A 14190-nucleotide genomic window follows, 5' to 3' on the forward strand; every position below is an offset into this window, starting at 1 on the left:
CATTATTGTATCATGCAGAAAAATCTTGAAATTAGCAGTAGGATTTCTAAACCTTTTAGATTTATTATTATTCATAAATCAGTATAATCGCTTCATCTTATGTCATGCAAATCGAAACAATAAGTGACCGAACAAAGGTAAGTTGAATATTACATTACTTTGAAATAAGTACACGTTAAACATTTGCATACACATCCGTAAAGGTTTGTTGACAACCAAAGGACAGAACTTCTATTTAATAAAGATTCAGTTTGTGGATTGGGGTGAATTCCTAGAATTCTGTCTTTCAATTCAATCTGCTATCAGTATATATGTTGACATAGATTCAACGTATCAGTCTTTAAGATAGAGGTCTGATATATCCGCGGAAAGTTGGTACTTGCCAAATGAAACTGAATCACACAAAGTAATGACGATAAGTGAGGATTTGTTCTACACCAAAAATAAATCAAAAGCAAATATGAATACAACAACCTTTGTACGTTTTATTTACACCAATAGTCAGAGTAGCACTGGACACTAATTAATCGGTAACTAAATTTATAAGCACAATTTACTGTATCGTAAGATTGAACTATTATCGCCAATAGATGTAACTATCTTGCTAAGTTATGTAATTGACTCTTATATTATGGCTAAATGACATAGGAAACTAGATGAAATCAGTTGTGTATGTCAGTCGTACTCCAATCAATATTGATTTTCCCTATCATATCAGGGTCAGTTGTTTATGTGATTAGAAATGAGGATCCACATGAAGATAACAAAGTTTATAAAGCAAATCATTTACAAAGGAATGTATCCGGGACTGACCAGTTAGTCAGTGACACTTACGTCCAGTGCCTTAATAATTTCTAAGGAAACTTCACACTCATTTCTTTATGCAGAATATCATATCCATGTAAAGAGTATATCCCGTATCATATTTTCATGTGTTCAAATAGTCCTATATGCATGATGTTTTATAACTACAGAACTAAAAGTATGATTGAAAAGTGATTTCATTGGACCATCTGTTTTCATTTGATACAAATAACTTAGTGTGCAATCATAAGATATGACGGTATAGGTTTGTGGAGATATGTAAATTTGATTGAATTCATGAACCGATGTAAGACCACCATCGAAAACCTGGAAGCACTGGATGGCCGTTTCGTTTAACTGGGAGACTTTTCAGCAGTGGGGATCTAAGACTTCGCACGAGTGAGTCGAGCCCAAAACCTCTGGTCTCGCGCGCGAACTCGAGAACCCATGACTGATGGAGCTAAACTGCGTTGAGTGTGAGGCAGTTGCCCACTGGAGACAATGGAAGATGGTCGTGACATGTAGCAGATTGATTGAAATAAAACATTAACAATGTTGAATACCGGCTCAGTGGTTCAGAGGTAGTGTTCGCGTGTGAGACTGAAACTCCTCAGCTCGATTTCTATGTGTCGGGTCGTGGATGCACACTTCTGAAGAGTCCTATACTAGAACAAAAAGGCTTCCCAATGTTTCCAGGTTTTCAATGATAGTCTAACTTGGATAGGTTCACGTTTTCAGTGAATTATAAGATATGATTTAGAATTCCATTCAATTAACTTCTTTCACAATCATCACCTAATTTCATGCAATTAGTTCCCTTTATGAATTTAAATAAAGCCAGAACAAATATTGATGCAGAATGATATGAATTCATTATATTTCATGGTTTCTCGTCAGCTGCTTACAAACAAATTACCTAATTTACTAGGTTGTGTTTTATCAACGGGTAGCTACAAGTAAAATCGATGAACCTTAACCGTTATTATATATGGAATATGAGAGTACTGCAGACTTATTTGTTTCAAAGTTATATCTATGCTATACTGTATGTAAGTTTTATACGGATTCAAAAGGGAGGATTATTTTTTTTATATCGAATCATATGTTTTCTAAAGCTGTTGTTAGTAATAAGTTTATGACGTTACTCGTAAATAAGTATATTAAGCTTTATCACAGTTTGTATTTTTTCGTTGATGCAGGTGGGTTAAGGGTCATAATTAATTTATTCTTTTTCATTGAAACTTTTGTATCTAGTGCTTTTGTGTTTTCAAAAGATTGACAAAATTATATATATATATATATATATATATATATATATATATATATATATATATATAAGACTTACCAATTCCTCCTTACATTTTACTTGATACTATTCTGCGGTATTGAAAAAATAAACTATTTTCTCGTCTACTGAAACAATAGTAGATGCATTTTGTCTAATGTCATTTGTTCTAGACTATATTTTATGGATTACCAGTGATTACCTCTCTCTAAAACTATTCTCCATACTATGTATATCTTAAATGTACCTAAATTTAAACTTTTTCCTTGTTTAGATGAGGGGAGTTCAAATTCTTCGTCGATTCTCTCTGGTGATTCAGCATTGTCTGATGCATCACACTTTTTCACGCATTCAAATCCATTTTCTTCAGAATCATCCAGTAGTCATCTTCATGTTTCTGAACAGCCTACTATGTTGTTTCTAAATAGTGAAGGATTATGTGCTTGTCCACCGAACGCGTTGTATAACACTACTAATTCTCGGTTGCCTCCCTATCCAGAACCTTGTCGAGTTAAAGCTGAAGCAAGATTGAAACCATCTAGTGGTAGCAGTGTGACATCTATTGCTCGAGGCGCCGCCAGTAGTGCTTTTGAAGCCGTAACACCTATGAAAAATATAAATGCGGTAATAGTTAATCGTCACTTATCATCTGTTAAATCATGCTATTCTGATCCTAATCATGTTCACTGCCCTGAAGTTTGCACATATACACAATTGCCAGTTAGTGCAGCATCTCGTTCTTCTTTTCATTCACGCAAGCATACTCGGCGTCACAGAAGTGGGCAATCACTTCAAAATTTGAATCAAGATATATCTAGTCCAACAAGTAATAGTGTTAGAGCTGCACGTTTTGGACCTCCTGTATGTTTCCTTCCAAATCAACTTCGTCTAAATAATGTATCTTCAGACTATCGTAGTGACCCGTATGGTAATTCACAAGAACTTTTTATACGTTAGCATGCTCATAGGATTTCTTTGTGTAAATTAGTTATTTTCATTATATTGTGTTCTTTAGTGTGCATATATTTTTTCAATTTCCTACCAAATGAAAGTATATGTTTTGTTAAATGTATTCGGTGGTACCTAAAACAATATAAGTGATGTAATGTGTAAAATATGCTACTTTTAATATCCTATGCACTGAAAGGTTTTGAGCACGTACTAAATTCGTGGGAAGATCTAAATTAAACATTGTTAATTTCACTTGAATATAAACACTCTAAGTCAGATTAAAGGCGATGATTACTTGCTTTGTGATCCTTTAGACGTATTTCAGTACTTAGTAATTATTAATGTCAGTTATAGTTTTGCATTCTACATCACCATAATAGCAATTGTCATTTAAAAGAAGAATTAAAAGTACTAAAGTAGATACTTCAGGGCTTCGAATTGCCCTTTGGATCACATGTACTAGTAGTATGTAAATAAGCTGTCAAGTACTAGAAAAAGGGAATCAAGGGTTGTAAAAAGAAAATATTGATTACTGGCTGTTAATCTAACTAGTTAAACACTACTACATAATTATCGACATTATGAAGTTATGGTTTTTTGTCACAAGTCTTTCGTATATCATCCTCACTCGACATTACTCAACAGTCTATGACTATTGCATTATAAGAAATTAAATCTCTAACCTTTTGAGTATGATACCTTTGGTCGGTTTTTAGTTGCTTATATCAGTTTACAATGTCGTTACATAGTCCTAATGCAATGTTATAGTTGTGTTACTGTCTTATTAATAAATTAGTAACTAGAGATCATTAGTTCTCGCTGGATCTTCAGTAAATTTATCTCAGAGATATTCATTGTGGTGGACATAGTTGTTATTTACTCACGGAGAAGTAAAACGTCTTTATTACAATATCTTTTCGGATGACTTGTTGAATATTAAATTCTAATTTTATTTAGACATACTAAACTATTGTTAAATGTTTGTAAATAGTGTAAATTGGCGCAGAGTCGTGTTTAAATACATAACAGGTCTATGTGGTACAAGTGTTGGGATTGATGCTTGAGGATGAAACTTGTTTCTAACAAATTAAAATTTATGGAAATACTAAATTAGTTTTATTAATAGCAAATTCACAACCTCGATTGACAACCCATGTCCTTATCAATTCTTTGAAGGATTTCAAGTTTTATTACTGAAAAGGTATGTAAGTAGCTAAGTAAAATAGTAAAGGTTTTATACGGTTTTGTCCCAGTTGATGACTATAAAGCCTAATCAAATTATAGCTATTCTGTAGTAATCAAAAATATAGTTATGAGTAGCGTAAAAAGGATATTGGTATCTCATGTGGTTAAACCACTAGGTAGATAATTGGCATACAACTTAAAAGCAATTGATTTTGCAAATCAAAAGAACTTGACTATTTGTCTTGACAGCTTTAAAGCCATATGTTTTTTGGTGTCTTCATCCAATTTAATACTTTGCAATTGCATCTCTGACAGAAAGTTTCCATTACAATATCTCTTTAAAGCGTCTCGAGTGACCTTTCTTGCTTTCTCACCAATTTATCCGCTTTAGCGCATACACTTAAACAGGCATATATAATTTGAGGTGGCATGAAGAAAGTATTTGTCGAACACTAATTGCGTAAGTTAGAGAACTAAGAAGGTAGACAAATCTGGCTTTGGTGCTTTTTGTAGTCTTGAGTACACTGTTATCAGTAAATCAGTCAATCCCATTCCTGTATGATCGATATGTCACATAAAACACTAGAAAGCTTGATGTTTGATCACACGTACCTGTTTAGTCCATGCCACATTATAAGTAAAATACTAGGTCACCAATCGTAGTTACAACGCCGAGTAATAGATTTTTGTTTGTAATTGACGAACTATGAAGGATGTAGTTGACTTAGGACTATATGATGATCCCCTAAGAAATATTTTTGTTTGTTTGGGCTTTCCCATTGATATTTCGGACTGCATTTAGTCAGTCTCTTATTGGTATATCTTCACTCTGTGTGGATTGTATCGGTATTACCTTAGTTCATAAGCATTATAAACATAGATGGATAGTGGTTAGCCGTGGAATATAGGATATGCGTTTTATCCTATTGATGTTCAATCCAGCACTAGAGCCTAATGACGTTCGCTTCAAATTTAATCTCATTATCAACTTAGCTACTGAGTCCAGATAACCATTGGTTTGAACAGTGAGGTGAAGTTTTAATTCACTTATATTGGTTGTTTGAATCTTCTTATTGATGTTTACGATTACGACTGATAAGCCTATAAATAAATATCCAAAGTAATTCATCAAAGAATTATTTCTTACCACATCTATCTGACATTCTTAATATGTTCTGTTATGTTTTCTTTTTGTTATTTGATTTCAGTGAACTGTACTCCATATTCACTGTGATAGATTCACTTGCTTTCTTGACTATTTGCTTTACCTTGTAGAAGCCTTTACACATTCTTAGTTGGTTTTCGAAAGGTTCCTATTCTATAAGCATAACATCTATGTTATGTACTACACAAACTTGTTATTTTGTGGCTCTTCCATATATAACCCCATTAAATCATCATAAATCTGTTATTTCGTCAAAAATCTCTTCAATACAAAAAACATGTAAAGTAATCTTAAAATCACTTTTAAGGATTCATCAGCTCAAGTTCATTGAGCTTTGTTTCTCTTAGATATATTTATTCCTTTATAAACACACTGTATCCAATAATTTTCTTTCTTTGTAGTCGGAAAGTCTCGTGCTGTAGATGCATTATTTATTTTGACAGCCGATCTTCGCTTAATAGAATATGATTTATGTGTTAGTGCAGATGATACAGCTACAGTCGGTGGGAAATTATATCAGGTATAAAAATCTTATTTATTCATTTAACTGTTACGTTCATCTTTTCGTAGGTTTGCGTTTAGCCTGAAGATATGTGAGGTTATCTGAAAGAGAAAAAAATAATAGAAAAAGTTCTCTAACGGCCCAGTGAGCACGCAGAATGCACATACATTTAATAACAAGAGCCATTGATAACAATCAGGAATAACATGAGCATGAGATTAAGGCAGTCTGATAATCGTAACTAGGAGTTGATGGAGTAACGTAACAGTCTATTTATTTACTACTTTTAATAGGATATTTAATATTAGTTAATTCTTATCGAAATGTCTTTTTCTTCTGTCTGATTTTATTTTCAATGTAAATTATTCACCCTGAACTAATTATTCACTTCTTAAATATATTTCGGTATATTTATATGTTTGTAAATAAACTTTCAATTTGATGTCTGAAGTTAAACAATAATTTGATAAAGAAATCATCTGTTGAAACTTAATTTACTCCATTCCTTCAAGTGGCTAAGTCCATTAAAAAATGTCTTTGTTGCTATGTAGTTCTTCCACTATCAGTACATTATTTCAATCAGTCTTTGAATTCTTAAAAACAGATATGCTTTAAATGATTCTTTTGGATCTTTGTTCCAGTAATCGGATTAAAAGTTCAAGCATTTTCCTAACTACTTCCATTTGATGAGCTAACTTACTCCATTAATCCCAATTCATAACCATGCATGGGATCGTTGTATTGTATTTCTAATCTTAATTTTTTTTCTAAATTATAGACAGTACGATTCACTGTTAAGTCAATTAGGCTCGTTGTAACATAGCAAACGTTGTGTAATGAAATTTCCTTAATGTTTGAAGTTAAACACATATTTGTACATATATTTATCTTCGGCCGAAAATGGCATTAACTGTATGCATATATAATCATGACTTGCTAATTTACTCAATGAACTTATAATGCGTGCACTTAGGGGCTTAAATCCTGTCTTAGTCACTAAGATTCAGGTTTCCAGACTACGTCATATAGCAAGTTAAATCTGAAAATACCACTAGTTTTATTCACATTAGAGATCATTTTCTTTTCGATTTTCAGGCTTCGATTATTTCTGATGTGTCGTGTTGCTATGTACTTGTGAATTCTGTGATTGACTTTTACTCCAAACACTATAATGCTTCATAGTGGAAACACATTTTTCTTTCATAATAGGCCCAAAAAGAGACCTTTGCAAATATATCACGAATATCTACGATTCTTAAGTTGGTTTGTGAACTAGTAAAGATTACAAGCAAATAAACTTAATCTATTATCAAAATATAGTTATCTTTTGTTTTTAGTTTAAGAAAACTCGTTAATCGAAGTGCACATACTGACCTTATTTGATTCTCAGTTTATTGTGATTGAGATTCCACTTGTGTTACGGCTTCCATCATAATGAAATAAACTCATATTTTTTCCGTGCTCATTTAAAATTTACGTAAAACAGCATCCATTTCAAATAATTTTTAAGTTATTTTTGTGCATAAGGTTGTTCTTATTTATTATGTCCTAATATTTTTCCCTTCATTTGTAGGATGGTTCAATTCGTCTAGATTGTGTATCTGTTGGCGAATGGAATTTACATACAGATGCTGTGTACCTGCCTCCATTTCCTAGACAGCATCCACTTATTTTAGCCTCGTCTACACTTCAAGCAAGATGTAAAACAAATAGGCTTAAATCGGACTATGCTTCTAATTTAAAGAGTAATACTAAATTTTAAGCAGATTTATTCATTAAATTAATTGATATTAAATATTTTATCCAATTTAGTATGCTATATTTTTGTTTATTGAGATTAAATGATTCTTATTGTTAACAGGTTACTGCATCGTATCTTACTTAGATCTGTGGATTATTTGTGTACTGAATTATCACTCGTTTATATAAAGTATTTAGTAGATTACTTAATATTTTTAGATTGTATATACTGTAAAAGCTGTATATTGTTAACCTCTATGTAAAGTGCATGATCCATAATTTAAATATATCTTATATGTGCTTTACGAACTGAGTAGTTGTCTAACAACAATATTAGATAAGTTTCCAAACATGACTTTTTAGGCAGTGTGAATATGTTTTGATCGAGTTCGTAAATAAGAAAAAACCTTACAATGTTCAATATTTTTTTAGTTTAACGTTTGTTACATATTCTTCACCTTTGACGATTTCAATAATTTACCGTGTTCCTCAGAACTAAGTCATCACTGGATATAGAATAATAAAATAATATTTCTTACTACCTAATTAACTACCAGCTAGCCTAATTATGTGTTTTTCTGAAAGTCCTTGATGAACTGATTGATTCAGTAAAAGTGGTATTTAACGGTAACATATGGTTCGGAAGTATGAATTCCTTCAAGATTATAAAGTATCATGCTTATGAATGACGACCAACCAGCGCGGAGATCTACTTTCATAGATTATTGTCATTTTTCTTCAGCCATCTTATTCTTAGCTATCACTTAATAGGTCTATATGTATTTTATTTCGATAATTATCTCTGAAATTGGATTATTACTTTATATATTGAAAGTGTAACTTGTGGTTTTTTCATTATGTAATTATTTCTATATAGGTCTTAGTTGCTTACATTTCACCGGTTTTCCTATTTAACTTAAAACTACCTCATATTTCTGAAAACCACTGTACTTATGACCATCTAATGGTTTAGCTTGTTTTCTGAAACTTCTTTAATCATACTCAGTTCTTTATGTTAATTAAACAGTTATATTCAGTTGTAAATTTAGAGATTTTTTAAACTTTTTCAAATCTAATGCTTTGTTACAGTAGTTTGAGAAGAGGATTTTGAGGAGATATTATCCTTGAATCTCTTGGGTTTATAATTAGGTATTCGGCGTTATTATGCTTCAAGTGTTCATTTTTATTCCTCATAGGTTATTCTTCTAGTCCAAAAACACGAAATCGAAGTTGATTTACAAATGGAATTTTTTCCTATATTTTGCCATTTAAACCTATGATAAATTATACATTAGTTAATTGTAATGTCGGTGAATATGTATGTTTACATGCACATGTATTTACTATCCGGATATTCATTGCAAAACGTTTGTTCTTTCTCAAATTACATTTCTATAGTGGATGGTGGAACTGAAATTTCATTAGAATCTGATAACAATCTGTCGTCCAGATCTACAAATTACGAAAAAGTTATATCAACGTTGAAATCCAGTTTACCTCCAGCTAATAGCAGTCAAGTGAAATCTGGATTGTTAGAAATAAAAACAAACACCGAAGATAATGATAGTAATAAGAACAAGAATGATAATGATGAAGATGATACAGATGATAATGTCGTCACTCCTGCTGGATGGACTGCTGAAGATGTTGCTTCTTACTGGTATAGTCAAGTTGAAATAACTACACATTTAGGACCTTTACGTCGTGTTTGGATGGGTCCACAGTTTACTTTTCACACTTATTCAAAACAAGTAAGCAGTTGTTTTTTTCTTCCAAAATTATGCTTATTTGTTCATTTAATGTAAAAAATTAACTGCATTTGATGAGATTGGAAATTTTCATCACAACATAAATTCAGTCTTCGTACTAAAAAGCGAGTTATTCAAGCCTTTGTTTGAAATGTAAAATGTTATGTTTTAATATCTATCTATCTTACACCTGTTACTCCTCGTGAAGGAGCATAGGTCGCTCACCAGCATTCTCCATCCAACCCTGTCCTGGGCAATCCTTTCCAGCTCCTTCCAGTTGTAATTCATCCTTTTCATATCTGCTTCTATTATCCGACGTAATGTGTTCTTTGGCCTTCCTCTTTTCCGCTTCCCTTCAGGATTCCAAGTTAGAGCTTGCCTCGTGATGCAGTTTGACGATTTGCGTAATGTATGTCCTATCCATTTCCATCGTCTTTTCCTAATTTCCTCTTCAGCTGGAAGTTGGTTTGTTCTCTCCCACAGAAGGCTATTGCTGATGGTATCCGGCCAATGGATGTTGAGTATCTTGCGTAGACAGCTATTTATAAATACTTGTACTTTCTTGATTGTGGTTGTTGTAGTTCTCTAAGTTTCAGCTCCATACAGTAGAATTGCCTTGACGTTCGTATTGAAGATTCTCACTTTGATATTGGTTGAAAGTTGTTTTGAGTTCCATATGTTCTTCAATTGTAGGAATGCGGCCCTTGCTTTGCCAATCCTCGCCTTTACGTCTGCATCTGAACCTCCATGTCTATCGACGATGCTTCCCAGATATGTGGAGGATTCTACATCTTCCAGAGTTTCGCCATCAAGGGTGATTGGATTGCTGTTCTCCGCTTTGAATTTGAGGACCTTGGTTTTCCCTTTGTGTATGCTGAGGCCTACTGATGCAGAGACTGCTGCTACATTGGCTGTCTTTATCTGAATCTGTTCACGTGTACGTGATAGGAGGGCTAGGTCATCTGCGAAGTCCAGATCGTCTAATTGGTTCTGAGCTGTCCATTGTATTCCGTGTTTTCCTTCAGATGTCGAGGTCTTCATAATCCAGTCGACCACCAGAAGAATACAAATTATACTTTTCAAGTAAACCGCATACATTCATACTATTAACTGTGATAAAGTTCCGATGAATCAGGAATAACTCAGAATAACCTACTGCAATGAATGGAGACTAAATTTTACATAAATTTGATTAATGACCGTTTGTACACTCACAGTGTTATCTTTTCACCGTAAACATGCGTACTTTTATTTGATTATAAATCAGACATTGTCGACTATTTATCAAGTAGTTGTGTAAGAAACTCTGAGTTAAATATGGTGGCTATTAGTAGTTGCGTAATTTAATTTTTACGAAGAGCTGTTGGTGACTGCTAAGAGGGAGCATATAAATTTATTACTTACTCAACTCTCAACAGTGGAAAATCTTTTTCCTTTACATTCTTCTTAATGTTCCTTTTTTATTCAAAATATTGGTTTTTCTACCTGCTAAGTTTCTGCTGTATCTTTTCTTTGCCTCTAGCGATAAATCTATAAACGTATTTCGTTCGTCACACATGGCCCTTAGGCCACAGGAATTCTGTCATTCTTAAACCTTTCAAAACACTAGAGACGTAAATGAGTGATTTGCAGTACATTTATGTAGTTTTATTAATAACACACAAGTTCACAAAGTATCACAGTTCAAAAATAACGAGAAGTACATAACTTGAGTATTTCTGATACAAAGCTTGAGTAGTAAATTTATAGTTAATTAATTGTAGTTGATGAATAGTAAAAATGGCAAAATTAATCAACCAAAAGACAAGTTATAATGTAAACTAATTTTTGAAAAAAAGATTTCAAAACAATTGTTTTAGTGATTACTTGATGAGAAAATTGTCAAACCAATTCACCAAAGAATACTCAGTTTTCACATTACTCTTTTTTTCACAACCTCCCATTAGTTGTGCTGTTTTTAAATGTAGTAAGTCACCATCTTCTGTTTTTAGGTTTAAAATGGATTTACTTAGTTAATTACTCAGTTTATTTACAGCTAAATATTTCCTTGAATCTCTTTCACTTCATTGACTAGTAATATTGCTATTATGATAGTGTTTCTTACTGAAGAGTTTACCAAAAGGCGTATAAACCTTCTGGCGGGCATTTAGTTATGATTCTCTAGATTGAATAAAGTTAAATGTTGATTTGTTGCATGCTATACTAAATAAGAATGTGTTATTGGTTGTATACTAGGGAGATAAATAAATTAAGTGAACCACTTATAATAGGTAGTAACTAAATACCAACTGATTTATCATACACCTTAACATAAATTGATGACTTGTACTTTCTGTTATAAGCTTAATTAAAAAGCTTTCCCGTTAATGAACCATCAATCCTCTAAAAAGCTTGGTTTAGTTTAATTTGCTCATTTATTCTCTGAAGAAAGTGGCTTACATTGAGTTACGAAACGACAGAAAATTTTAATTTTTCTACTCATTAGAATATTATAAATATATCATTATTTTTTTATTAACAATCTACCCAATACTCATTTCATTTGCAACTATCAGCTCAAACCTTGCCAATCATACTTGCACTAGTGTTGCAATTTTTTGAAATAGAATAATGAAATATATTAAGGACACCTTAGTGATAAGTATAGCTCCTTAGAAAGCAATAACTCAAAGGTTCCTACATTTTATTTTTAAATAATTCATATTTTAAAAAAATCAAATTATGGATGAGTTTTAATTAACGGTTAATCTATCAAATATAAAACTGTTGCTATAAAAATCTCTGTAAGTTTTCAAAATATCTTCAATGTCTGTTGAATTATTGCTAATTGAATCTCATTATTTGTATATTCAGGTCTTAAAGTGTTTCATTCTATATCTTTTTTTTTGCTTTCCATATTATTTATTTCACTTTTTTCTTCATCTATGTTTCCTCTCTTACTGGTTTTTATATCTTTCTATGCCTTTATAATTTGTAACATTTTTCATCAATATTGTTATTTACTTCAGATCGTACTCTGCTTGCATATTGTCTATTTGTTTGAAATAGTCTGATAAAACGTTAATGCCATGCTGATTTGTGAATAGATGTATAGTCTGTGATTATTAATTATAACATTATAGTAATCATTTTCTTTTTGTCGAAATTCAAATATCACATATCAAAATAGCTGCCTTTCTAACTAGTTAAAATATGACCATGTCACATCGTAAATCCTTTTTTATTATCGAAAATAAAATGTATGTATAAAACAAGTGATATTAGTACTCTCTTACATTTCATGATCATTATTAATTTCATTTGTTCAATATATATATAACTTGAAAATGTTGAAACTGTGTTACCTGTGATAATTGCAAGTATTTGATCTCTGATGTTTTTTAAATCATTGTGTTATTATTTAATTAAACAGTTGACGTTTTACATATTAATAATCAAATTCATTACCAGATAATCCATTTCATTTTTTTATATTAAAAAAAATTTCTGGTAAGAATAAATCACAATTTATTAGAGGTTCATGATGTTTTTCAGAACATATATTTATGCAGTGTGTACACTTCTTTTCAGATCGATTATAAAGAGCTATAGTTCTGATAATAGGTCACATAGAATATACTCAACCTACCATATTAATCAGTAGCAGTGTCATGTAGGTCAGTTATTATTGATGAGATGACAACTTTACATTGAAGGTTGCACCATTCACATATGTATGTATATATATGTTTACTCAGCAGCCTACTCAAGGTCATTAGAATCATAATTAACAGAAAAAACAAAATATTATGCTGACCAATGAGAGTCAAGTTAGTCAGCGGTTCTTTTAATAATACTTATAGTTATTTTTCATTAGCGATTGCTTTATTTGTTAGTCGTGTATTTTAAATACTAGAAAGACATTCGAAATTTAACACTTCTTATGACGACTGTCTATTGTTATTCGTTTCTTTTTATAACTTAAAACTTAAATAACTGGGAACTGTTTATATATATATATATATATATATATATATATATATATATATATATATATATATATATATATATATATATATATATAAAAATCAAAATAAGATGTACTGTAACTTGAAATGTGTGCATTTTGACCTGATTATACATTCGTTTGTTTTTGCTAGTTTTAATACTAAAGCTGATGATCAAGATCATTGGCGCTAAAATCCAAGACCTACTATCTTTAGTCTGATTTGCTCTTCTATAGATTATGGTCTCCCCAAGGAACTTTTAATCCATGTTATTCACATTTGATTTTGTATCACTATGGATCTGATTTATTTCAAGTGATTTTTTAAAGATGATCTAGTTTCTTATCACGTGAAGTGCTTGCACGAGGAATAGCTATTTACGGGCTGAAATTCTAGTGTTTGTCTTATAGTCATCAATACACGTCTCCTTTATAATTGCGATTTCTTTTCTTCATATTGTTTGCGATGTAACAGATGCTTAAAATATTTTTTACTCTCACGCGTATTACGATAATGAGACTAATCACGTTATATCAGAACCATGATTTACGATCCATAATAGAGAACCAAATTATTCAGTTCGAGTACAAGTAGTCACACTCAGTCCAGATCAGAAATCAATGAAAGGAAATCACATATTTAATAGTCAGTTAACCGTTTCTATTTTGTCCACGCTCAACGACCAATCATATTTTACTTTCCCTACCACATATCAGTCTGCATATGCAATACACCAGTGCATTTCATTTACTGTGATGATCAATTTTTTGCGTTATAGTACAGTGTAACCATTTTAGTTAATTCTATATTTTCATTATTTCTAG

General features: G+C 31.6%; 1 protein-coding gene across 1 annotated transcript in view; it reads left to right on the forward strand.

Moving 5' to 3' along the window:
- MS3_00007483 (uncharacterized protein) overlaps window positions 1–14190 on the forward strand; it is a 49967-nt gene that overhangs the window by 25499 nt on the left and 10278 nt on the right. The window contains exons 13-16 of the mRNA XM_035730023.2: window positions 2364–3017; window positions 5792–5910; window positions 7466–7637; window positions 9031–9383. Of these exons, the coding sequence (XP_035589190.2) occupies window positions 2364–3017; window positions 5792–5910; window positions 7466–7637; window positions 9031–9383 (1298 nt within the window). The remainder of the gene's footprint in view (window positions 1–2363; window positions 3018–5791; window positions 5911–7465; window positions 7638–9030; window positions 9384–14190) is intronic.

This window comes from Schistosoma haematobium, chromosome 4 (genome assembly GCF_000699445.3).
Source record: "Schistosoma haematobium chromosome 4, whole genome shotgun sequence".
In the NCBI taxonomy this organism is placed as follows: domain Eukaryota; kingdom Metazoa; phylum Platyhelminthes; class Trematoda; order Strigeidida; family Schistosomatidae; genus Schistosoma; species Schistosoma haematobium.